Source organism: Scardinius erythrophthalmus (assembly GCF_964197995.2).
Source record: "Scardinius erythrophthalmus genome assembly, chromosome: 15".
NCBI lineage: Eukaryota > Metazoa > Chordata > Actinopteri > Cypriniformes > Leuciscidae > Scardinius > Scardinius erythrophthalmus.
The window spans coordinates 28,788,054-28,815,199 of record NC_138235.1 but is presented as its reverse complement, the minus strand read 5'-3'; the positions used below and the strand labels follow the sequence as shown (position 1 = coordinate 28,815,199).

Genomic DNA, 27,146 nt, shown 5'->3' with positions numbered 1-27,146 from the left:
TAATTCGATTACTTAAATGTAACACCTTGTTCAATTCTGTTACCTGAAAGTCACTTATTGTGCAATAAAAATTGAAACAAGTTATAATATACTTTGTGTGTTATTTTCCACTATAGGTTGTAATGTCTCTATCATGAAAAATTGCAATCAACAACAACTAATAATAATAATCCTCATCAATTCAATCAACGGAAAATATTATTATTTAGTAATGCTTTAAACTGATTATAAAAGGCACTTTGTGTACACAATTCAGATTTGTAATCTGTCTGTTTTATGGCGTCTCATCTTGGGGATGATCAGTCAACAAACTAATCAGAATGATGAAAAACTTTGTAAGTTTGTAAAGAAACAGATAAATTTATGTAGAGAATAATAATTAGGCTACATCTCGTAAATTCAAATGATGCAATAGGCTATATATATTTATTTAGTTATTATTTGTTCAAATGTGAATAGAAGCTGTCATGATTAATCATTTTAATATATTTAATAACTATATGCGTTTCCATCGATTTAACCCAATTAGCCTTGATATTGAAGAAAACAAGTCTCTTGAGATTGGTTTTGAAGAAAACCAGTCTCCTGAGGTCGCCTTAGCAGTGAAATCAGTTTCCTGAACTGCCGCAGCCTGGAATGTGTCGATCTCACGTCACGTGATTCCAGATCCAAAATGGCCGCGTCGGTGTTTTGACGAATAATACTTTTGTGTTTGTTTCATTCTTAAAAGAAACCGAAGATAACGCTTCCCGATCATAAAAAATCAGCCACGCGCGCTTGAATTTTTAATATAAAGATCTGAATAAGACAATCACAGCTTATTGATATTTGTTTTATGGTTCAGACTATGCACTTTTGGTGTTTATAAGGAAGCTAGCTGACTGGCTAGCAACATAATTAAGGTGAAAATTAAAAGAAAGGCAATGGAGCAGCTCAGTCCTGAAGAGGTAAGGTTATTTTTCACACAGTTTAATGTAATTCCAGTCGAAACTGCTCATGTGATGTCAAGACTGTTATGTTTTTGTGTTTTATTAAAGGCTTATTGACTTGTCATTGTCACCTTTTCAATCGCAGTAATGATGGGATAAGCTAACAGGATACAGGCTAATCAACAGCTCAGTATATCCAGATCAAACGTATTTCGCACAGAAATATAAGGCTAGATGTTAAATCGTAATTTCTAGCCACTTAAGTGCCGGTATAGACGTGGAATTAAACGAGAATAAGGTTATTTCCAGTCAGCTCGCTAGCTGGTGATAAATGTAATAAACTAGATCTGACACAAGCTTAGACAATCTGCTTTTTTCTTCTTATTTTTTAATTTGACAATTAAAATATCATCCTTATCGTTTTTAGTCGCTGGGGAGCTTATAACCAGTTGACAAGTTAAGATTTCTTTTGTGAAGCTTTTCTTCACTGGGAATCCAAAATGGCTGAAAGAATGTCGTGTGAAGAAATAAAATCATTTTGTACCAGATATTTGATCAATTTAAGTTTTTAAATTTAAAGTCGTGATAAAATATGTAATTATAGAGGTTAACTTTGCCAAAGGTATGCATTTGGTTAAATGGTATCTGGTTTAGAAACTGAAATCATGCGCAACAAGCTATTGTCAGGCGTCAGGTCGGTATATTTATGATGGGGGAAACTATTGAAGCATAAAACCTTTGGTTTAACTTAAAGAAAAACCTAGTATTTTAGGATAATTTGGTATTTTAAGTGCATTTTAACCAATAGAGCTCTTTGTTTTGGATATTGAGGGTTTGGATATTGCTATTTTGCTTTGGTTCTTGTTTCTGTATGACACTGGTGTGCATTTCAGTCAGTGCTTTGTGTTTTGTTGTGCTGTAAATTAAGACCAAACTCTGCCCAGCTATGACCTGCAAGCAGGTTTGCTGGTCTCCCAGTCAGGTCAGACTGGTTTTCAAGGGTTTTAGGCACTTTTGAACTGGTCATGCTGGGAGTAGTTTGGAGTTAGCTTAAATAATAATTGTTAAATTCATATTAAAATAGATGTCAACCATTTACCATTCATTTTCAAAATAAGTTGCTGTATTGATTAATAATTGCATTTATTCTGTATTTTAGCTCACATAAATATGAAATGGTAGACAATTCAATGTAATTTGCGAAAGCAGTATGTGTGTGAACTGAGATGCATCATCTTTGGCTGGGTCTTACCTTTTTTCAGTCTTGATTCATTCAGTTATGTATATGTCTTTGCCATTGCCGAGGCCTTCAGTTTGCCTTCTCCAGCTCGTATGACTCACTCCACTGTGTAGTGATGATTCTTCACTGCTGAAAATACTAGCGATGCATTAGCACGTTAAAAACATACTGCTGTATGCCTCAAAAGCATGTGTGTAAGATATCGAAATTCCCTCTTTGCTTTTAAAGATATGCCCTTGTGTTGTTTACCAACTAAAAGCAGTCGAGGTCAGATTTCAAACTTGTGCTCATTATTGATCTGTAATTACATTAAATTGTAATTACTCTGTCTTGTTTAGATCCGTAGAAGGCGGCTGGCTCGATTAGCCGGAGGACCGACATCACAGCCCAGCACCCCCCTGAGCACCCCCTTGACATCCCCACAGAGAGAGACTCCTCCAGGACCCTTGCCAGGGCCATCTGGGGCTTCATCACAGCCTGTCCCACCAGCTCCATCTCACTCTCTCGGCTTAAATGCCCAAATGGTCACCCCTGCCACTTCTCCTATGGGGGCCTCTGGTAAGTGCTATGGTGACTTTATCATTCGAAGAGGACTGTGGATAAAGATCCATTCAAAATAGTAATTATTTTTTAAAGAAACTAAAACTTATTCAGCAAGGTTGCATTACATATTGATCAAAAGTGACAGTAAAGATTTTTATAATGTTACAGAATATTTTTCATACATGGTGTTCTTTTAAACTTTCTATTCTAGTATTATTGTTTTCACGAAAAATATTAAGCAGCACAACTGTTTTCAACATTGATAATATTAATAGTAAATATATCTTGAGCCCCAAATCAGCATATTAGAGCAATTTCTTAAGAATCATGTGACACTGAAGACTGCAGTAATGATGCTGAAAATTCAGCTTTGAAATCAGATTAATAAATTAGATTTGAAAATATAAATAAACGCAACCTTGGTGAGCATACAAGACTTCTTTAAAAAACAGACACCAAACTTTTGAATAGTAGTGTATATTTGAGGGAACCAAAACGTTTACAGACTTGCTATATTTCCATTATTTTCATTTAAAAAAGGCAAAGCAGATTGTTTACTTTCAGATACAGCTTTTCAGTTAAGAGGAATTTTCAAGGCATAAATTATGATTTTGTGGTGCATCTGACAATAAATGGATCAATAAATGCAATTTTATACAGAATTATCCACAAAACTAGGTTTGAGCTCTGCAGCATCTAATCTCATTCTTCTCAATATTATTAATGGTACATTTTGGGTGTTTTATGGACACAGTGCTTTAGCTGACATATATGAGTTGTATCTGAAGCCCCTGTGCAGATTCATTGTACTTAAATTTGACTGAGACTGTGATCTTGCTTTAGTGTAAAATGTTGATGCTAAAATGACCAATGTAATAGTATAGAGGATCTAAGTGGCCTATTTGTAATCCTGTGTGGATTAAGCTTTAATGCTCAAGTTATATAGCATTATTTGTTCGTACACTAGTGATTTAATCAATGGCCTTTTTTAAAAGATTTTTTTGATCACTGTTGATAATATCAAGGTCAGTGATTTCTGCCTACTGTGTCTTGCTGTGGAGAAATTGCACAGTCATGGAGGTGGGCACAGCCTTGGCCAGGGTTTAACTGAGGGCACATCAGGCAAGGCTGATGGTGGCTTTTAGTTCTCATGGTGCCATGAACTATTTTTTTTTAAGTGTCAGCAGCATACCATGTTACCAGTGGTTAGGACCTTTGGTCTGTTAGGGTGTGTTCACACCTGGCAGGTTTGGTTAGATTAAAACAAACTCTGGTGCGATTTCTCTGTTAGTGCGGTTAATTTGAATAAGTGTGAACGCTGCCATTCGAACCCTGGTGCGCACCAAACAAGAGGACCGAGACCGCTGAAAAGATGGGTCTCAGTCTGCTTCCAGTTGCGGTTATACTGAAATATGAAAGCAACACGGACCATGTAACCATGTAGAAAACAGGACATGATGTCAGATGTAACCCTATAAAGGACAGAATGCTCAAGCATACCTGTTTTTTCTCGCCATAGTCATGAATGTTGCTCATCACAGTTTGGTACAGGCATCAGAACCACAGCAGATCTTCATTTGTGTGTGACTGAGGGATTCCAGACGTGGTTTTAACTCCCTTACATATTTTATAAGATCTTCGCAAGTTGTCAGTTCCATCATATGTATGCACATACAGCGAGTGCATTTAGCCCAGCACATGTCATTGTTTTGGATGTTCGACAAGTTCCCTTGCAAAATATTTATCATAAAAGCTGTTTTTTAAATATCTTTAGGTTTGGTGTTAAAAATGACAGCGTGAACGCTAAGCGATTGAGGACTAAATGTATAATTTTCTTTTTTGGTCCGGACTAAAAGAACCAAGAGAACCAAACTACAAGTGTGAACGCACCCTTACTGTCTACGCTGTTAACACAGACTTCTGTAAATTCAGTCTGGGTTTTATTTCTGTATTTAGACAGAAAACGTCAATGTCACATGCAAATTGAGCTGTATAGGTATTGGATTATGCTAATGTGTTTCTCATTTTACCATTTTTGTTTGCATCACACCGCAGATCAAAACGTGATTGTGTTTTTTCACTGTTCATTGATCTACTGTTCAGTTAAAATGTATTTCAGCTAAAGCCTTTATGTTTCCATGTTTAATTAACATGAAGCCTCGCTGGACAGAAATAGGAAAGTGAATGTGTTTTGTGCTGGTGTGTGTTGTCATTGGAAACAGCTGTCTTGTGTCCACGTTATTCAGAGTTGCATGAAAAGCTGTTCTAGCACAAGCCGGCTCTCTGTTGTAGCTTCTTTTTGGAATGTACAGCATAGAGATGTAATCAATCATAAGACAGAAACCAGGTCCATTGCATCTGCTGCTCCATTAATATACTTGAAACATTCTGGTTAGGTTTGTCGTTTACCTCTAACCCCAAATATTAAATGACTGCAGCACTTAATTCACACCAAATCGGTTGATGTACAGACTCCATTTTAATTTGTTTTTGGTTATTATTTCTGCCTTTGCTTATTTGGTGTTTTGTAAATATTATATTTCTGACCATGTCCAGCATTCAAAATTAACCAACATTAATGATTCCATTGTAATAATAGCATTTTTAAAGGGATATTTCACCGCTGGAAAGATGAATGTGCATGTAAATTGGGTCATTTATGTAGTAGAAATGTGACATTATTTTAGAAGTTGGTGCCTTCTAGACTGAGAAAAGCCAGAAAATTTATTTTTGGCTCATGTGGATGAAAGACAACAACTCCCAGAATGCACTTGCTTCGCTTCCCTACAAGGCCATCCCAAGCCACGCCTACCGGTTGCAGAGGGCAGTATCGGAAGAAATGATACAACTAGGCGACTAGTTGACTCGAAACTGAAAAGAGGCCGAGATCCCACCCCCTATGGGCGGGTTGAAAACATGTGGAACGAGCTCCTACTACTGGCTGTAGTCTCTAGCCTCTGGCCATAAAAGGCTCCGATGGCGCAAAATGGCGATTTTTGCGTCATCTGAGGTTTTTTTCCAGACACAATACAGAAATCTCTCGTCTCAGGGGGATATGAGGACTGGATTTTGCCAGTGAAAATTCACCAAAAAATTGCAAATCTGATCCCATGTTTACTCACATAATACTCTTGAGATCCTAACCACACCCCCAGATTCATTTAATTGGTCCATTGTTTTAAAATGTACATTGATACACTGTGCTGCACTGGTATATGCTTCAAGAATTGCAAATATAGTTATTGTCTTTGTTCTCTGACTCTATACTTGTTTTCTGGGTAAAAGAGGTCCAAAACAGTGTTTCAAAAGCATGGAAGATATAGGCCTAGTGATTTGTAGAGAGCCATTTTCATTGTATGAAATTTGACTGTTCAAGATAATGCTTCTTGGTTGAACTTCAACTATGCGGTTTGTTTTCCAGCCATGAAAGTTTTAGAAAGTTTTTGAGCTTGATTGCAGCTTAGCACATTTTTTTTCCATGACACAATCAGCAGGTTTGTACTCAAACACAGTGCTTCCTTTTGTGCTCTCCATTACTATAGGGGTTGCTTACCGCAGCCAGAGCAGCGAAGGCGTCAGCTCTCTCTCCAGCTCTCCATCTAACAGCCTGGAGACACAGTCCCAATCCCTGTCCCGCTCTCAGAGCATGGACATTGACACAACCTCCTGCGAGAAGAGGTGAGAGACAGTCTTGAACCTTTGTCCTCTCTGAACTCCTAATCAAAGATGGAGCATGACGTAAGAGCTCAAACAGAGATTGTACTGGAGATGAAGTATTGTATTTCACTCGCTGAATTTCCGAGACCTTTTCAAACTGCAGAATCTCTCTACTTTTGGATTTCAAATGCTCTGTTTCTCTTTTGTACTTCAGCCACATAATCCCTCAAGTGCATATAAAGATGAATACATACAGCTGGAAATTTACCCATTAAGTAAACCCTTTTGATATCATTAGTTGTATAGTTTATGTGTCTTCCATTTTGTTACATGCAGTGCTTAAGTTATATTGTTTGGCATTTGAGGATTTGAACTGCTACTTGAGCTAGATTTAATCTTTGTGGTCTTCAGCATGTCCCAAGTAGATGTGGACTCAGGAATTGAGAATATGGAGGTGGAAGACAGTGATCGCAGAGAGAAAAGGAACCTGGCTGAAAAGGTAACCAGTAAGCCATTACTTACTATCATGTAATGGCCAATAACTGATAAGGGGCAGATATTAAAATGTTAAACTATTTCGTCTAAATAAATTAATAGTTAACTAAAATAATAATTTTAAATGCCATAAGTGAATTAAGTCATCACAACATTTTAATGTACAGTAGGACAAATCTATATTTTCTCATTATGGATATTTATCTCATTTTGAGATTTGCTAAAAGTTACATTGACATTGGTGTTTTTTAAAATGTACTTCAATTCAACGATAGTTGACAGCAAATTGTGAGTAAAATATAATTAAATATCCAATATTGGCTGTTACCATTTAATTTAAAATTCTGTAATATTGTATGACAACTGATATGATACCAACTAGAGGACAAACTTTTCAGTTCTTGATACTTTTGATACAGTTCTTGATACTTCATGAATCACAAAATGAATCATGGTTAATTTAATATACCAGTACTTCAAGTTTCTGGAAATACAGGAAATATGCAAATATCGTGTTGGATAATGCCCCAAGTCAAAAAGGTTGAGAACCACTGATCTGCTGTGTTTGTAACTAACAAGTTGTGCTGAATTAATACTTGCAGGATTCCTCATCCAATCCTGATGTCTCTGAAGAGCAGGCTTTGCAGCTCATCTGTAAGATCTTGCGCGTTTCCTGGAAGGACCAGGACCGTGATGTCATCTTCCTCCCTTCACTTGCTGCTGAATTCCAGAAGAACCCTATGGATGGTATGAGCCGAGATTGACGGAGGGTGTAAGACAGAGAGTTCTGCTTCTTTTCCCCTAATTGAATTGCATTTTCGTGCTTTCTTCTAGTTTACTCTGACTTCAAAGACCTGATCGGACAGATTTTAATGGAAGCTCTCATGATGTCCACCCGTTCACGTGACTGTAACCCATTCGCCAGCTTGACCGCCACATCTCAGCCAATTACCACTGCCAGATCCCCAGACCGTCACCTGACTCTCATCCCACCCTCCAGCCAGACCGGCAGTCCCATGATGCCCTGTGCTGGTTCATTTGGTGCCAGCTCTCTTTCCAGGCAAGTGTGATAGCTGGCAACATCTCTTTTAAAATGAATAATGTACCCCCCTACATATCCACCTACACCCCTTTGTCTCACATCCTTGATTTCTCTTTAAATTTCCTACTATTTTCTGTGTTTCCTCCTTCATTTTCATACATGTCTTTGTTGTTTTCAGTCTTTACGGTTGTAGCCCAAACCCACTAGCTCTGAGCTCTGCCAGATTGGGTGCTCCATCTGTCCCACTGGCTTCTGCAGCCGCCCTCCCAGTTCCCCCCAGTCCTCCGGTCTCTCGCCCTCCTGCCAGCCTTCCGTCTCCCTCTCCCTCTCCATCCGTCCCTCTGCCCACCTCCCTGAGATACAGGCCCTACTCCCTTAGCTCATCCATCCCCATAAGCCCAAGCCCCAGATCTACTCCATCTGGAACACTTACGCCCCCTTCAACTTCAGGTATCCCCTCCAGCCCTTCCCCCAGACACCATAACACCCAAAGCTCCATGCCTTTACCCTTCCCCCCTGGCTCCCCCAACACTGTGGCCAGACGGACTGCACTTGCCGCCCGGATGCCCTCTAGGTACCTTTTTCACCCTGTTAGATGTGAAGTTACTTTGACTTTGTAGTCTTTGTTTTGATTTAGCCTATTTACTACTTTTTCACACACCAGGTAACCAAAGCACTAAGAAGCTGATCATTATTTTAATTTATGGGCGATAACAATAAGTGGCAGATATTAAAATGTTATACTATTTTTCTAAAATAAACTAATAATAAAAACTAAAGTAAAATCATCATTTTAAATGCCATAAGTGAATTAAGGCATCACAACATTTTTTTTAGATGAGAAGTTGCATCTGTCTGCTTTTTCACACACCAGGTAACCAAAGCACCAATAAGTCGATATTCGATAATTATTTTCATTTTATGAGCAATAACAGATAAGTGGCAGATATTAAAATGTTTGTCAAAATAAATGAATAGTAAAAAAATGCATCACATTTTAATGTTTAATACGAAAATCGAGATTTGAAGACTTGCTAAAAATGCCATTTAACAGTTTTATTAAATTACAGGCATTTCATAAAATGTACTTTATAACTTGTTTAACAGGTAATCTACATGTAAAAGTAGAGAAAATTAGCATGTAAATATCCACGCTATTATGGCACCCTATTAGATGTGAAGTTGCATCGACTTTGTGTTTTCATACAGTCTATCTGTCTGCTTTCATTCACACTCTGTGGCCGCACCAGCCCTTTCTCCCTCCTCTTCTTCCCCCCGTCCGACTTGCCTCAGGACAGCAGTGATGAAGAGCCAGAGGAAGAGGAGGATTTTTCAGGGGTTCAGTTTGGGTCCAGGTATCAGTGCCAAAGTGTGTTGCATGCTTCAGCGTGCTGCCTGGCCACTAACAACAGCCCGCTGTGCCCAATGTTGGCACTGCAAGGGCAAAAAGAGAGACACCAAATAGTTGAGTTGAAACATTTGATGATTGATGTCATCAGGTTGACAAAATCAGCATTTCTCTCGCTTTTCTTTGCTGTCAGCTCAAATTGTGTCCATTGCACAAGAATTTTTTAGGCCCATTCAGCTCACAGCAGCAATGTGAGAAGACCTTTAAAGAATGCCAGAAGACCTTTAAATTTCCACACAGGACGTGTGTGCTGAATAACGGTGCTGCTGGAGCACTGATTGTCGGGCATTCAGATTATGCTAGCTGACTGTATAACAGAACTAATGAGAGCCCAGATGCCTGCTGTGGAGTGTTGTCTCACCCTAGCGTTCACTAAAGCATGCCGTCTCATGACCAAAGACCTGCGGGGGGAGCACAGATATCAGAGGCCTGCTTTTGTTGATCTCGTGTCATACGTTTTTAGTGTCATTTACACATGGTATTAACATCCATCTGAAGGGATCCAATGACAAATGATCAGCGCTAAATATAGGTGTAAACTGAGTCCAAAACATTTTGCTCCAATTACTCAAATCACATTGGTAGGTAGTTCAAAATGCATGTGACCACATAATATTTGTACATTTCTAAATTCATGGGAAACCTTGAAATATCAGTTTTTTCTTTCTTTTTTTCCTCTTAAGCAAGGAAAAGTAGGGTTTTTTTTTTTTTTTGGGAAATAGCTATAGTAAATGTAAAATACATATAGGTTTGAAACTTTTGTACATGTAGTACATAAACTACTGGTGAAAATTTTGGGGTCAATTTCTTTTTTCTTATTCTCACTGAGGCATCATTTATTGTATCAAAAATAATGTACATAAAAATTGTATTGTAATTTTCAGCATCGTTACTCCAGTCTTCAGTGTCACATGATCCTTCAGAAATCATTCTAATATGCTGATTTGGTACTCAAGGAACATTTCTTATTATTATCAATGTGGAAACAGTTCAGCTGCTTAATATTTTTGAGGAAATTATACATTTTTTCATGACTCTTTGATAATTAGAAAGTTCAAAATAATAGCATTTATTTGAAATTGAAAGCTTTAGTCAAAATGTGAACGTCTTTACTATCACTTTTGATCAATTTAAGGTGTCATTGCTGAATAAATGTATTGATCATTTATTAAAAAAAAAAAAATTGAATTGTAGGGTAAAACGGGGTAAGATATGATTTATCAGGCTCTGATCACCATACACTGCTTGCTTTGTGGGATAAAGTTTGTTCTAACCATTGCTTGAAATAGAGATAAACCTTCATTTATATCTGATGTCATAGCTGTTCTGAGATACTCATTTTAAAAGGTTGGTGGCTAGAGAAAAAGGGAAACATTTAATTATGAAAGACATCTCTCTGGGTGGCTAAACCAATGTGGTTTTGGTTATTTACTCAGTTTGGGTTTTTCCCAGAAGGTTCATCTACAGCTCTTTTATTGAAGGGAGTGTTTATTTCTCATAACGTTCTCTTTCTCTCTCTCTAGCCTGGGTGCATCCGGAGGGGGAATGACTAGTGACTCAGGTAGTGACCGCTTTACCATAGAGTCCTGTAAAGAGACGGAGATGCTCAACTACCTCATCGAGCGTTTTGACAGTGTGGGAATGGAAGAGAGGAAGGCCCCAAAGGTAGCTGCTGATAAACGTTATGCACACATTTTTACAGCATTATTTCTGAATTCAGTTCCCAGGTGTCGCATCAAAACACAGGCATCAGACATCAGAATTATTTTCTGGTATAACAAGAGTTACAAGGAAATACGCCAGCATTTAGCGCCTCATCAGAACACATTTGTCATTAGGTCAGAGGAGAGGTGGAGGTGTTGAAAATGTGAAAGCGAAAGACAAAACATGTCTTGTCAAGCCTTGGGTAATTCCCTCTTTGGCGTGAGTCTTTCATATTGTGTTCTGTCGTTGTATCATCCTGTCTACACTAGACATGCGTGTCAAAAGTAATTTGCTCCTATTTTAATCAATTTAACTGTCTACAGTAAAAGCGTTGCAGCACTTTGCTTCACAAACCACCTGTTTCAGCTTCTATCCGTCTCACTATCCGTCTGTCTGAAATTAAATGTACTGACAGATATTTGAATTTTATTTAAGACTTTTATATCAAAACGTGCTTGAGTGAGGTGTCTAATTTTTAGGGGTGTAACGATACCCTCGTGTCACGATTCGATACATATCACTATATAGAACTCACAATACGATATTACTGCGATCCTCCAAGACATATGATAAAAGGCTGATTAAACTGTTGATTAAAGTGTAAATTTGATATTACATTGTGGGTGTTAATGAATAGGCTTGGACTTGGTGCTGATAACCCAATGTACAGGACAATGGTGACACCAGAATAAAAATATTCATGATTCTGAAGCTGAAAAAACAACCTGATATATTTAAAATAATGTAGACCACTTTTTACACAAATATTCCCCCATTGCGTCATTATACATTATATTCAACATTGTTTTTCAATGTAGTACTGACATTAAAACTCTGAAAACTAGAATTTCTTCTCACATTTTGCGTGAAATACATTGTCACTATCCAGGATACATATTGTTGCATTTTTGTCTTGCGATATATTATGACACTATATATTGTTTCACCCCACTATTTTTTTTTTTTATTATTTCTAATCATATATATTTGCAGTTTTGTAACAAAATAAGAATAATTTTATAGCAAGCTCAGGTGATCAGTTTCTACTAGCGAACATTCTGACATGATGTGCAGCAGCGACAGACTCACATCGTTGCATCACAAACACATAATGGGTCATTTCCTGTGTAGACACAGTGTTGCTCTTCTGTTTCAGATCTGCAGCCAACCAGCTGTCAGTCAGCTGCTTAGCAACATTCGTTCCCAGTGCATTTCCCATGCTGCACTTGTGCTTCAAGGTGCCCTGACACAGCCCAGGTCAGTAACAGCAGCCTTTTTCAATGCACTCTGTTTCTTGAAGGTGTTTTCACACTAGAGCTGTTGGTGTGGATTTGACCTTTGGAATTCAGTGTGTTGTAGCTCACCTCTTTAAAAAAAAAAAAAAGTGTCATGGACTTGAACCGTGGCGTGAACCTCTACCAATGACATAATTTGTCTCATAAAACGTTTTTAATTGCTTCCTGTCTATGCACGGTTTCGTTTTGTATGTGTTAACCTTTGGAAGTAAGACTGATTTCTGGTGCTTTCTCCTCCAAATTCATTGTTTAACTACTGTAGTAAATGTCAACTGCTGCTATTACAATGCTGATGAAGCAAACATACAGTGTGAAAAGAGACCTGGGGAGTAGGAGAGCAGAATTAAGTTCCAGTTTAAACCAAGTGTGAAAATGAGTTTGTTGCATGATGTGGTCTGGCAGTTTTAATTCACACAAGAATAAATGATTGCCGTCTCCTCCCATCTCTTTGCTCTCAAATAGGGCCCCTCTACAGCCCTCCCTGCTGGTTCCCTACATGCTGTGCCGGAACCTTCCGTACGGCTTCATCCAGGAGTTGGTGCGCATGACTCACCAGGAGGAGGAGGTGTTCAAACAGGTGGGTGTTGCAGCAGATTATGGAGACAGGCCGCATGCTGCATCATTTTACTTTTGAAGCTTAAGAGGCCTTTATTATTGATGGCAAACTCTTAGTGATATTAAACATATTTTCAAATGTTTCATCTGTTTGTTTTTAGTGAAAACAGCTAAGTATTAAAATAATTATTAATTCACATTAGGTTTAGTGATTCCTGTGTGCACACTTCACTGCATTAGATTAAAAAACATCAAACCAACTTGCATTTATTTTAATTACGGTAATGAAAATGCACGTTTTCGTTTTTGAATGATAGAATATTGTCTCACTACTGTTCAAAAGTTTGGGGCCAGTAAGAATTTATTTTAACAATTTTCTTTTTTAATGCAGCTAGGATTCATTACATTTGACAAAAGTGACAGTAAAGACAAGACATTTATTATACAAAAATAAAAAAAGATTTTTTTTTTTTTAAATAAATGCTGTTCTTTTGAAAAATAAATGTTTCACGAGCACTAAATCAGCTTATTAGATTGATTTCCAAAGGATCACTTAAAGCAAGACTAAAGAACTTTTTTTTTACCTTAAAATAATGTTTCCAAAATCGTTTCAGTGGTTCATCAAGTGAAAGGCACTTCTGGATTTGCTTTGCAGCCCTATATCTGCTATAACCGCACTATGCAAGTTTGCCAGATCGGGTAGCGTTTCTGTAGTTCGAATGAGATATAAGAAACTACAAATTTGACTTGCTTTACGGCAAGCGTTACAATAGTCATATTTTTTTTTTCCGTTTCTGATGTCGCAATTTTCATAAAATATGCAACACACTCTACCTTGTCTGTGGACATCATTCATTCCAAAGCCAGTGCTGGATAAACAGCGAGCGTGCGTGCGACAGTAGGCTGCTAAATTATTTACGAGAGCGGTAATGGACAATTCCGCTTCCAACTTGTAGGGCGACCGAAGAGGAAAAGTTCTTTAGTGTTGCTTTAAGACTGCTAAAAATTCAGCTTTGACATCACAGGAATAAATCACATTTTAAAATATATAAAAATAGAAAACGCTTATTTGAAATTGTGATATTATTTCACAATACACAGTTTTTTTTATTGTAAATAGTACTGTATTTTTGGTCAAATTAATGCAGCCTTGGTAAGCATAAGAGACTTCTTTCAAAAACATTAAAAGAAAAAAGTAGTGTATACTTTTCAAAATGAATTCTGTGTGCTTGTCAAATGAGGAACCATACCTGTGGTTGCTCTGCAAGGGCACCTGATCTTGAGGGGAGCTGACTTCATGCATTGACTAAAAATCACCTTGTTTTCATCTGGTTGAAAGTTTTTCTTAAATGGCTAGGAAGTCAATTTAGCTCAAAGAAAAGATATGGCACTTTTGTCTTGAATGATCAGTGTTGTTGTTCTTTCAGATCTTTGTTCCCATTCTTCAAGGGCTTGCTTTAGCTGTAAAAGAGTGTTCTTTTGACAGTGACAACTTCAAGTTTCCTCTGATGGTAAGAGAGTACTTGTTGTTCTTTTAAAAGCCTAATAAGACTGTATTATCAGGCATATGAGGGCCAAACAAGCTCCCTTGATTTATATATTAACAGTTTGATATCTCTTCACACAGTAAACTGCTCTGCTGAATCTGTGTTTCTTGTCTATGACGTTATTATGATATTATATTGTTTTACAGGCTTTGGCTGAGCTCTGTGAAATCAAGTTCGGGAAGACTCACCCTATATGCAATTTGGTAGGTTTAGTAGGAGCTTATGAACCCAAGTCAGTCAGGTTATGCAGTTCACTCTTAATATTGTCTGTCTGTGTGTATTTTTAGATCACCTCTCTGCCATTGTGGTGTCCTGACCCTCTCAGTCCTGGGACAGGAAGAGAAATTCAAAGACTATCCTTCCTCGGAGCGTTCTTCAGTCTTTCTGTGTTTGCTGAGGATGACGTAAGTCGTTTCACTCAGTTATTTAAAACGAAAAAGAATACAATGTGCAGCATTGATGAATAATGATGGGAGGAAAGTTGTTTATTTTTATGTCCGTTTTGCTGTTCTTTAGACTAAAGTGGGAGACAAGTTCTTCTCTGGCCCTGCCATCACTGTAGAGAACACCCGTGTGGTCAGCCAGTCACTGCAGCATTATCTGGAGTCTGCCAGGGTGAATGACCATCATATCACATACTCATGGATTTTTAATGAGCTGCTATAATATTGGGGAGATAGTCTTTTTATAGAGCAGAGGTGAAAGTGGAAGCTTCAGTTTTTGGTCTTTCTTATATGATTATAAAAAGTATAATTTCATATGAATGAGGTGAGATTAAGAATGTGCATTTATTGTTAAGTTGTAATTGTTAGATAATAATTTAGCATGGGGTAACATGACCCTCATATCTGGAGCAAGAAGCCCGCTCCGAGGAAACTTTCCCCAGCTGACATTAGATTTTCACAGAATTTATAATGAAATATTTAGAATTCGTTTTGAATATTTCCATTACAATATTACATACTGTTTTCTCCAGACAATAATTTGCACCAGGTTAAAAATTGGATTGTTGAAAGAAAAGAAACCCTAGAAAAGTTGCATTGTTGTCTAAATTGCAACTTATTTCTTTCAGCAAATAAAGTAAAATACCGGTAAATAAAACAAAACATTTACAAACATTATAAACGCTATAAACATGTATTTTAGTTCCTTTCTTTCCACAGCAATTTAACGGTGTTCAAAACAGAACAGGAATGAAAAATATAAGTATAAAACAAACATAATTTGATTATATAAGTGTTGATGAAGGTAAAATTCTAAATCAAATAATCTTTGAAAAATCCACTCATTGAGTGGTGAGTCATGTATCTAATTCATGGAATAATTTGTAATTTAATATTAAATTGTTCAGTAATTATTCCCTCCAAATAATAATATTATGTTGACATAAAACATTTGAACATTCAACATTAATGCACATCGAACATAAATGCACTATTATCATTTATTTTAAACTTCTGATGTAGTACACTTCTTAAATTTGATGTCCAGATGAAATGTTCAAATGTGCTGTTGAAATGATATTTAGTGAAGAAAAAATATATTTTTGTAATTCTGTGCGCTGATGTTGGTTTTCCAGGGAGATCTGTTTAAAATCCTGCACAACATCTTATTGAATGGAGAGACAAGGGAAGCGGCTTTGAGCTACATGGCAGCTCTGGTGAATCGTAATGTGAAAAAGGCTCAGATGCAGGTATGTCTGCTCAAATGTCTTTCTTTCAAAACAACACATTCATCTTTAACACATTAATACCACTTTATATGATGATTTTCTCCCCCTTTCTTTCTTTAGACCGATGACAAACTGGTGTCCACAGACGGCTTCATGATGAACTTCCTGTGGGTGCTGCAGCAGCTCAGTATGAAGATCAAGCTGGACACTGTGGATTCTCTCTACATCTTCCACCCCAAGTGTCGGCTGAACCTCGGCCGTGAAGAGACCCGGCTCAATGCCACGATGGAGGACCTGAAGAGCTGGCTCGCCGAGCTGCGTGAGTGTGGGCTCTGTTCTGGAACTGACAAATCACTTTAGACGCTCATTTTGAATTCAGACAACTCATTTACCGTTCCTCCAATTCCTCCACAGATGAAGACCCATCCAAGTTTTCAGAGCCCAAGTTCCCTACAGAGTGCTTCTTCTTAACGCTACACGCACATCATCTGTCCATCCTCCCGTGCTGCCGGCGCTACATACGGAGACTGAGGGCCATCAGGGATCTGAACAGGTGCTTTGCACATTCAGTCCTAAAAACAAACTATTTGTTACTAAAATCTTTTAGGGTAATAGTCCACTGTGAAATGCGCACTAGTGCAAAAGGGTACGTGAAGGGCACATCACGGCTGCGGAATGGGTATTTATGAGCTCTTAATTATAAAAGGACGAATGGGCCTCAGCCTCATAAACTTCGCGGCCAAGAGACCACAAGTTTTGTTATATTGCATCACTTTGGTCTAATTAGTGCTTTTTTTTTCATTTTCAAGTGTGTAATGTTGCAAAGTTACAAAGCACAGTCTACTCCAAAGGGACTTAATCTCTATAGCAGTGCGCACTATTTCTGAACTCCCTGAAACGACGCCATCTGTAGTCTTGAGTTTTCTTCAAGGAACGTACATGTAATAATATTCCTCATTTAAATAATTTACGTCCAAGGCATATGCAAAAAATTGGGTAAGGCCTGGTTGAGTTTCCGCTAGTAGTGTCAAAACTCGTGGTTATTGTAACATTTCTGAAACGTGCTTGAAGCGGTTGACCAGACCCAACACACTGGTTCAGCTGACCAATCAGAGCTCACTGTGCTTTTCGGAAGGAGGGGCTTAAAAAGGACAGCGACTAAACGGAGTTACTGACAAAATGGGAAGAGAAGTGCTGCAACAGCGTATGCATGAACATTGCTTAACATTGAAGCATTAAAACCTATTCTAGTAGATAAAAATAAAATAAAACCAAGACTTTGTTAAAGGGCATATTATGGCCTCTAAGTTTTAATCTAAATGATTGATGTGAGTAAGGTGATTCTCTAAGTGGAACATGTTGCATTCCTCATTGTTTATGTCAGATAGCCTGCCATGTATGTGACTCTTTGTGTCATACATTGTGAAAAAGCCCTTAATCTCTCTCTGATGAGACGGGCTAATCCTGTCCTGTCCCAATGCCTCTTGCAGAAGGTGTTTTCTTGCAGTCCTATTGTAGAGCAGATCTAAAGTCATCTTATGCCCACAATGTCAAAAATATCAGCTCCTGTGCTAGTGCTGCAGCAGTGGCAGTGTTTCAAGTCCTTCACGTTTTAGATATAAAGCTCTGGAGTAGGCTGCTCACAGTGTGTTTTGGCCTCATGATGCCTGGCAGATCAGAACCACGGTGACCCCTGCTGTCAGCAGCAGGTACAACACTTAGATGGCCAATAATACTCTCTGTGGAGTTTTTCTTTTTTTATTTAAGCTGTCAGACAAGGTAATTTACACAAGGCTGAATATGTGTGTGTGTGTGTGTGTTTTAAAGAACTGTGGAAGAGCTGAAGAACAGTGAGAACCAGTGGAAGGATTCCCCGTTGGCTAGTCGTCATCGGGAGATGCTGAAGAGATGTAAAACACAACTGAAGGTGTGTGCTGTTGTCTTTATTAACAAAAAAAAAAATACATTTATAAAATAGTTTTTTTAAATGCTTGGGAGCAAAAGGTCATAAATTTATTGGTGCAGAAAGTGCACAATCTCTGATTTCCAGTGGAAAACCCTTCTTGAGAAAGCTTTTGTAGATATGTATTAATAAGGTTAGGGCATCAACAGCTAATTGATTAAACGGATTATAATTGATGATGAAAATAATTTACGATTCCATTATTGCTTATTAGTAAGATCTCTGTCCTGTGCCGTATTATGAACAGGATAAATAATGTTATAATAAAACATTTACTTACTCTACCTTTCAAAAGTTTTGGGTCAGTAAGTTTTCCCCCCAAAGAAATTAATACCTGTCTTCAGCAAGGTCACATTGAACTGATCAAAAGTGACAGTAAAGACTTTTCTATTGTTACAAAACGTCTCTTTTTCAAGTAAATGAAAACATTCTTTTGAACTTTCTATTCATCAAAGAATCCTGGAAAAAAATGCTCACTGTTTCCACAAAAATTTAAAGCAGTACTTTTTAACATTGATAATAATAAGCAATGTTTCGTAAACACCAAATCAGCATATTAGAATGATTTCTGAAGGATCATGTGACACTGAAGACTGGTAGCCTGGCTAACGTCAGACCTCGTCTCATTGAGACGTGCTCTGGGAACCACATGTTCATTTTCTCGTATTTGAGGCGTGGTTTACGAATGCCCAAAACCGTTTATTGGGCGCTACGATTGTCTATCAAATACGCCTGTACGTAGCTCATAGCCAATCGTTTCAATTATACCAGATGACGTATGTAGAGCGACAGAAATCCGACGAGGAAGAAGACGAAATAAACTTGCGTTCTAAACTACTTAGAACACTATCTAAGGCTGCATCGAAAGGTAACTTCGTGTCTGCTGCCATGTTGGATCCATAGATATTAACAAACTGCTTCGGTGTGTCGCATAGACGTCGTCATCGTCTTGCTGCTCCCTCCCCGTTCTGTGATTGGTTCACTTTTTGAGGGGAAAATCTGGTCCATGGTGTTCAGGCTGCCTAGCAGCGTGAATAAAATTGCGCTGTGTGCAAGGCAGCATGAGGAAACCCAGGCTAAAAGACTGGAGTAATGACTGCTGAAAATTCAGCTTTGCCAACACAGGAATGAATAACATTTTAAAATAGACAATTTATCTTAAGTTATCATCATATTTCACAATATTGCTGTTTTACTGCATTTTTGATCAAATAAATGCAGCCTTGGTGTTCAAAAACATTAAAACAATCTTTAAAACCTCAATTTTGAACAGTAGAGTGCATTTACTGTTACATTCTCAGAATTCAAACATTTCCATTTAGCAAATTTTGGCATGTTCTAAAAGGAAACAAGCAAGTTAAACTACGAATACTTAATATAACTTGTACAGACTTGAAATATGTACTTTGTTTACAAATATGTATTAGAGTAGTAAGTAAATCGTTTGGAGCGTAAATGTTTGAATCGGTTGTCTCATTGTCTTTGTTGACAGAAACTGGTGCGCTCTAAAGCCTGCGCAGACGCAGGGCTGCTGGACGAGAACCTGCTGCGCAGATGTCTTCAGTTCTTCAGTATGGTCATCCAGCTCATCTTGCGTATGGTGGAGCCTGCCTACCCACAGTCAGTTCACCGCTTACATTCTTTCATCAAAGTTTTAGTCGAGATGTTGTGTTCTGATCTTCTCGTTGTTGTCTTTTATAACCTTACAGCGTAACCCTGCCTCTGAACCCAGATATCCCCAAAAACTTTGCAGCACTGCCAGAGTTTTACATTGAAGATGTGGCTGAGTTCTTGCTTTTTATTGTGCAGTAAGTCTTATGAGAGTGCTTCAATGTGCACATCGTAGTATTAGAATGCCAAATTTAGTTAGTGAAATTTAACTTTTCCCCCCTTTGTTTCTCAGGTACTTTCCACAGGTTCTCTATGAGCCGTGCACTGAAGACATTGTGACCTTCCTGGTGGTCTTCCTTTGCAGTCAGAATTACATAAAGAACCCATACTTGATTGCCAAACTGGTGGAGGTGCTGTTCGTTACCAACCCAGCGGTGCAGCCGCGCACTCAGCGTTTCTTTGAGATGATGGAGAGCCACCCACTGTCTGTCAATCAGCTTGTGCCCGCCCTCATGAAGTTCTACACAGGTGAAAGGGTGTCTGAAATTCGTCTTCAGGTCTATTCTGAGCATTTTGATTTTATGCTAATTGATTGTTTCTCCCCAGATGTGGAACACACTGGAGCCACAAGCGAGTTCTATGACAAGTTCACCATCCGTTACCACATCAGCACCATATTCAAAAGCCTGTGGCAAAACATTAACCACCAAGGCACCTTCCTGGAGGAGTTCAAGTGAGTTCAATGTTTAGTTTTGAGTGAAATTTGAAATGGTAATAAACTGATATATCATCCAGGCTGATTAAGAAATTTGATATTTAATTTTAAAAATGAGTTAATATTTTGTAAAATAAAAATAAAAAATAGTGTAAAGGATCTATCCATCTATATCAAATTATTTATGTAATTATTATTTGTCAAATTTGTTGCATTACAATTATTTTTGTTAAATATTTATATTTTATACATTTTCCCTCTCTCATTCATTCTACAGCTCTGGTAAACAGTTTGTACGCTACATCAACATGCTAATTAACGATACAACTTTTCTGCTGGACGAGAGTTTGGAGTCTTTGAAACGCATCCATGAGATTCAGGAGGAGATGAAGAATAAAGAGCAATGGGACCAGCTGCCCAGGGTCAGCACATTTCACAACTTGACCAATAATTCAGTTACCCACCCTTTTGAATGCATTATGTGTAATGGATATAATGCACTATTGTGTCACGGAAAAAAACAAACATTAGCTTTAAGGATAAAAGGATGAGGAATGAGTTTTTCAAGTGAATGGATGTTCTGAAGTGTTTCTACTTTCATTAACATGTTTTATTCTCCAGTTCCAATCAGGTCTAATTTAATGTGAAATGTTCTGATCCTCAGGAGCAGCAGCAGAGCCGTCAGTCCCAGCTGACTCAGGATGAGAGAGTATCACGATCCTACCTGGCTTTAGCCACAGAGACTGTGGATATGTTCCATATCCTCACCAAACAGGTCCAAAAGCCCTTCCTCAGGCCTGTAAGTAAAGAAACACTCTGTGACATTATTATCATGGCATATACACTAAACATTCAAATGTTTGGGGTCGGTACGATTTTTATGCTCTTCATGGTTGCATTTATTTGATCAATTTGTATATTTATTTGATCTCTATATAATATTATTACCATTTAAATTTTAGAATGCAGTTTATTCCTGTGACGTCAAAGCTGAATTTTCAGCATCATTACTCAAGTCTTCAGTGTCACATGATTCCTCAGAAAACATTCTAATATGCTGATTTTGTACTTAAAGATTTCTTCTTATTATCAATGTGGAAAACAATTTGGGTGAACGTGATTTCACCAAGTTCATCAACATCTTTGTTGATCCTGGAACAACATTCCAATCAACCAATCAGATTTGAGGGACAATTTTACAGTTTATGTCGTTTAGGCTTACAACCAGGGTTAGGTGCTTCTACATCAGTATTATTTACCCATCATTTCCTTCTGAATTTAGTGATAACTTATGGGTAGGACTTAATTTTCGGACAGGAATGTTGTTGCAGGATCTACAAAATTGACCCAGAAACATGTCTGTCATGGCAAAATCACGGTGACCAAAACAGTTGTGCTGCTTTATATTTTTATGGAAATTTTGATACATTTTTAGTTTAAAACAGTAATTATTTCAAATTGAAATCTTTGTAACATTTTAAATGTCTTTTAATTTCACCTTTTGATCAATTTAATGTGTCTTTGTTGAATAAAAGTATTCATTTCTTTCAGGAAAATAAAAATATTTCTTACCTCAAACTTTTGAACAGAAGCATACGAACAGCTAAAGAGCTTATTAAATGAGTAGAAGCAGTTTAATAAACGCATCTAAGCAGGACAGTTGAAGAAACGTGTCTTGAGGGAATTTTAGCAGACAACAAACAGATATGCATTAGGAAGCTCCTAAAAAGTGGTGAAGTAGAGCATAACAAAATCTATTTAGGTTTGCTTGTTAGGAAAAAGCGTGAGGATTGTAATCTGCTGCTTGCCTGTAAATGAATCTCCTGCGCTCTGCTCTCTGCAGGTATTTATAGTCTTCAGGGAAAATTGAGCTGCTGCCAGGGTCAGAACATTGAGTTTATTCAGGAGATTTGAGAAAGGGCACTTCTAATGACACTAATAAATAAATACTGCATCATAGGTTCTGTTTACAATGCACAAAAATGGTAACATTTCTTGTTGGGATGGCTGATGTGTATTATATTGTATTGAACAGGAACTGGGTCCTCGTCTGGCTGCCATGTTGAATTATAACCTGCAGCAGCTATGTGGACCTAAATGTCGAGACCTCAAAGTGGAAAACCCAGAGAAATACGGTTTTGAGCCAAAGAAGCTCTTGGATCAGCTCACTGATATCTACCTGCAGCTGGACTGTGCTCGATTTGCTAAAGCCATTGCAGATGACCAGGTCTGTACTTAATCACCAAAATTCTTTTAACTGTATTGCAAGACAAATAGTGTATAACTCAAATGTGTTTACTTTTGTGCTCATTTTCAGCGGTCATACAGCAGGGAGCTCTTTGAGGAGGTCATTTCCAAAATGAGAAAGGCGGGCATAAAATCCACCATTGCTATTGAGAAATTCAAACTTCTGTTGGAGAAGGTGGAGGAGATAGTAGCTCGCAATTCTCAGTCTGAGATGGATTACAGCGACGCCCCAGATGAGTTTAAAGGTGAGGGTCATCAAGTCTTTAGCTACGTCATACTTTGAATCATTCACTACTGTTTAAAAGTTTGGGGTCAGTTGTAAGAAGTATCTTAGGCTCACCAAGACTGCATTTATTTGATCAAAATACAGTAAAACGGTAATATTATGAAATATTACATTATATTTTCTATTTAAATGTTTTGAAATGCAACTTTTCAGCATCATTACTCCAGTCCTCATTGTCACATGATCCTTCAGAAATCATTCTGATTTAATAGTGTTTCTTTGGTAACACTTTACAATAAGGTTCATTAGTTAATGTATTAACTAACATGAAATAACCATGAGCAATATATTTGTTACTGTATTTGTTAAAATACAGCTGTTCATGTTAGTTCACAGTGCATGAACTAATTAACATAATAAATGCTGAATAAGTGCAATTCATTATTAGTTCATGCTAACTAATGTAGTTAACTAATGAACCTTATAGTAAAGTGTTACGTTTTCTTTTTATTATCAATGTTGAAAATGGTTGTGCTGCCTTTTTTTGTGGAAACCAGGATACTTTTTTCATACTTCTTTGATGAATAGAAAGTTTTTCATTTAATTGAAACATTATAAATGTATTTACTGTCACTCTTGATCAATTGCAATGAATCCTTGCGTAATAAAATTATTAATTTCTTAATTTTTTTTAAAAAATCTACTGACCCCAAACATTTGAATAGCAACAGATTTACTAGTCGATTGGAGTTAGTAAATAACAGTGTGCTCCTACCTGAACAGACCCGCTGATGGACACTCTTATGACTGATCCCGTTCAACTTCCCTCTGGCAACATCATGGACCGATCCATCATTCTGCGACACCTCCTGAACTCTCCCACCGACCCCTTTAACAGACAGCCTCTCACAGAGAGCATGCTGGAACCAGGTATTAACCACACACCGCTTTTCAAAGATTGCTTCTTTCAGCCCAGAGTGCATCTGCCAAATGCACTCTTTGGCTTGACTTTTTTTATTTGTTAGACTTTATAATGCTGACTCTGTATTTTCCCCCTCTCTCCACAGTCCCAGAGCTGAAGGAGCGTATCCAGGCCTGGATGAGAGAGAAGCAGACTGGTCGCTTTTGAGTTTTCTCAGTGAGCCAAGCTTGCCCCTCAGTTTAAATGTTTTTAATCACGCTGGAAGTAAACTGAAGAGAAACAGAAAAAAAAAAAAAGATGACAATACCCAAATTGTTTTTGCCTCCCTTTATCCGCTTTATGGAGCCACTGTCTGAAAGGCTCATGATTCTAAATTGAAACATAATAAAGTTTAGACTTTTGAAACATTTTGATTTTGAATTTGTATGTCTGCATACATACCAAGCTGAAAGGGCACACATTCTCACTCAAAACCGGATATATAAAGACATTCTTATATATATTCTTATGGATATATAAGACATTTTAATGGTTCTGACAGTAAACGAGGGTTCATGTTTGTGAGATATTTGGAAGAATGTTGTCAAGTAACACCAGTATTTCCATTTTTACACTCAGTAAACATTGGCTGTAGACGTACAGTTTACAGTTTGGTCCCTAACCTGCCGTTTATTTGATATGGTTGGAGAAGTACGGCATATTTTAAATAAATTAACAAGCTCTAGACTGTCTTGTAGAAAATACAATAGATGTTGGTGTAAATTGATTAAGCATCAGATGGTGACTGACTCTGTATTTGAATTTTGTTGGTTTGCACACAAATCTCATGTGTACAACAATTTGAATAAAAGCTGAAGCAGAGCTGAAACCCTGGATCAAATAAGAGAATGTGAAGCTGTGTTGTAGCATGATCATCATAAAAATGCCAGTATATCATGTTTTTTTGTTTTGTTCTGTTCAACAACATTTGTTTTGGATCATAAAGGGTCATCATCTCTTGTTATTAATGTTAACCCCAGTTGTTGGATTTCAGCATAAATTAAAGAGTTTTTCCAGTGACTTAAAAGGGTTTATCTGTACAGGAATTTGCTTCCTTTGTTACAAAATTCTTTTGAACTGTAATAAATGGTAATGCACACACAATGATAGCCATTGCACTTTTTTTTACTTGTCCTCTTAAATTCATCATCCACTTTTTTCTTCTTCTTTTTTTACAAAACATTTGAAATTAAGTTATTCAATATTAAATTGTTTCATGGATGACACTGGCTGTTGATTTAGTATAACTGAGATACTGTTATAGTTTTTGATCTTCAGTATTAAAGTGCTAGTACTTTTTTGTTGAATTTTTAGCTTAGTTCTTTTAGTACATCAAATTTAACTAAATGAGAAATGCTGAAAACTAAAATTTTGTTGCTTGAAATAAAGAAAACTAACTGAAAGTTTAAGTTTTTAAATTTTATTTCAGTTAATATTTATTTCAAGTAGAAAAATGTGTTTTTTAGTTTTAGTTAACAGGAATAACCCTGGGCACAATTTAGTCTGGCCACATTATAAAATAACAAAATACATGATTGTCAATCAGTGGGAGAAAGCATTTTAAGTGTGGTATGAGGAAGCAGCTTCAATTTTGATTAATTGCTCACCTTTATGTGTTGTTTTGAGATGATTCAAGTCTCATGACTATTTTAGAAAAATAATGGGTGTTATTATTTTTTGGAAGAACATTGGTTCCATCACATAATAGGGGAGCAATTTAGGATTCTAAACTCTTAATTTCTAATGTATAGCTATCCCTGTTTTATCCGTGTTTCTGCTAGGCGGCGCCCTTCACTTTTGTGTAGTATGATGCCACGCCACAGCGGATCGTAAGCGACCCTGCAGTATTGCGTCACAGCTGCCCAGCCCACCTTAGTTTTTCCAGCGTTCTCATTGGCTACACGACGCATTGCTCACACAATACTTGGTTCTTATTGGCCAGACGGTCTGTCATTCACGATGTTGACACGGCAGTTGACGTAATCATTTCAGTAAATCAAGGCATTCATCCATATCCTAAGCCTGCTAGAGGAACGGTCCAACGACACCAGCATCAGCCTAATAAAAACATCATCTTGCGCGGTGCTGGAGAATGAAACGGAGCTATAATGGGTGTATATAACAATAAAGGAGCTATTAAGAACTTAACCGTCAGTCTTTTTTGATTTTTGCTGCTGGTTGTAGACGTCATTGGAGAATTGGCACCGTGCAGGATTTCTATGGTGTTCTAGTCGTCTCTACGTGTGGATATAAAGCGGTAAGTCTCGTCTTTTCTCTGAGATGATTGTAATACTTATACATTTGTGTTTGAGTATACATTGCCCGAGTTGCGTTTAGGAATGCGAATGAATGTTTTGCTTTTTTTGTTGCAGTTGATTGCTTTAGCGCAACTTAAAGTGGTATTATACTCTTACTATTTATTTAGATTTATACATGAAAATAAATGTTCAAATGACAAACCCATCTGAGGGTTATGCAAAGAAAGTCACCGAGTTCATAGTGATGGGAAGTTCGGCACATTTCCACGAATCGGTTCTTTCGAACAGTACCGGCTCAAAACTGATTCAGTGATCCGTATCATTGTTTCTCTCCAAATGCTCGAACTGTCACCTCAATCGTCGGTTATCAGCATCGCGGATTAGGTGGTGAAAAAAACGTTTCTCCGTTGAATAAGTCAGTCCGTGAGTTGTTGACTCCAGAACCTCTCGGACCTATTGTATTCGTGACAGCAGTTCATTCCGGCTGGGGAACCGGTTCCCAGCAAGGATCCGAATCAAAAGAACGATTTGTTCTCAAATCGGATATAGTAACGTTACCGTGCGATCCTCAAGGAAGCCAATTCATAATGTTACAGTGTCATACTTGATTTAGTGCTTTTTAGAATAATTTAACGGTTTGATCAAATGTATATCTGTGGTGGATCATTCTGACTTAGTGCAACTAACGTTATGCCATCGCCATATATGTTGTTGCGAGTCGCCCATCAATATCCAGTCTCCGTTATTAATCACTGAGTGAAGTCGGTGTATCCTTGAACGATAAACGTTTTTAATGTGTTGTTTTAGTACCACATAATTCTATAAGAGTGGATCGAAAGAGAATTTGTTTGTCTCAATATTCGTCCCTAATGTAACTGTTAGACACACTTGTGTTTTCTCCGGCAGATTGATTTTCATGGGCGTATGCCTTTAATTCAGTGGATGACTACAAGGGCAAGGATGAAAACATCCTCTTTTTGGTGTCATGTGCTTGAACAGCGGACTGTTCATTTTTTCAGTCACACTCAAGAGATTTGAACTTCAAAAATAATTGCTGCATTGTCAGATTCGTCGTAAT

The 27,146-nt window shown here is 37.5% G+C and overlaps 2 protein-coding genes across 8 annotated transcripts in view; both read left to right on the top strand.

Moving 5' to 3' along the window:
• The first annotated feature begins 601 nt into the window (after window positions 1–601).
• ube4b (ubiquitination factor E4B, UFD2 homolog) lies at window positions 602–24,178 on the top strand. 2 transcript variants are annotated; one of them, XM_081386901.1, is made up of 29 exons: window positions 665–947; window positions 2,508–2,727; window positions 6,255–6,390; window positions 6,781–6,868; window positions 7,467–7,611; window positions 7,699–7,924; window positions 8,085–8,480; window positions 9,157–9,261; window positions 10,838–10,979; window positions 12,175–12,275; window positions 12,776–12,890; window positions 14,296–14,379; window positions 14,562–14,618; window positions 14,703–14,819; window positions 14,932–15,030; window positions 15,995–16,108; window positions 16,208–16,406; window positions 16,502–16,640; window positions 17,915–18,014; window positions 19,543–19,670; window positions 19,760–19,858; window positions 19,954–20,189; window positions 20,268–20,394; window positions 20,654–20,798; window positions 21,041–21,175; window positions 22,412–22,603; window positions 22,694–22,868; window positions 23,633–23,779; window positions 23,917–24,178. In XM_081386901.1, the coding sequence occupies exons 1-29, from the start codon at window positions 924–926 to the stop codon at window positions 23,976–23,978; spliced, it is 4,053 nt and encodes a 1,350-aa protein (XP_081243027.1). In that variant the 5' UTR covers window positions 665–923; the 3' UTR covers window positions 23,979–24,178. The 2 variants fall into 2 exon arrangements, with proteins under 2 accessions (XP_081243028.1, XP_081243027.1); XM_081386902.1 differs by lacking the exons at window positions 8,085–8,480; window positions 9,157–9,261 and having other exon boundaries at window positions 602–947.
• A 1,604-nt stretch (window positions 24,179–25,782) lies between these two features.
• kif1b (kinesin family member 1B) overlaps window positions 25,783–27,146 on the top strand; it is a 76,531-nt gene continuing 75,167 nt past the window's right edge. For 5 of the 6 annotated variants that reach the window (XM_081386728.1, XM_081386726.1, XM_081386725.1 and 2 more), the window contains exon 1: window positions 25,790–26,067. The gene's annotated coding sequence lies outside the window, so the exon portion shown is untranslated. Of the gene's footprint in view, window positions 26,068–27,146 lie in introns of all 6 variants that reach the window. The other variant, XM_081386729.1, reaches the window with a different exon arrangement.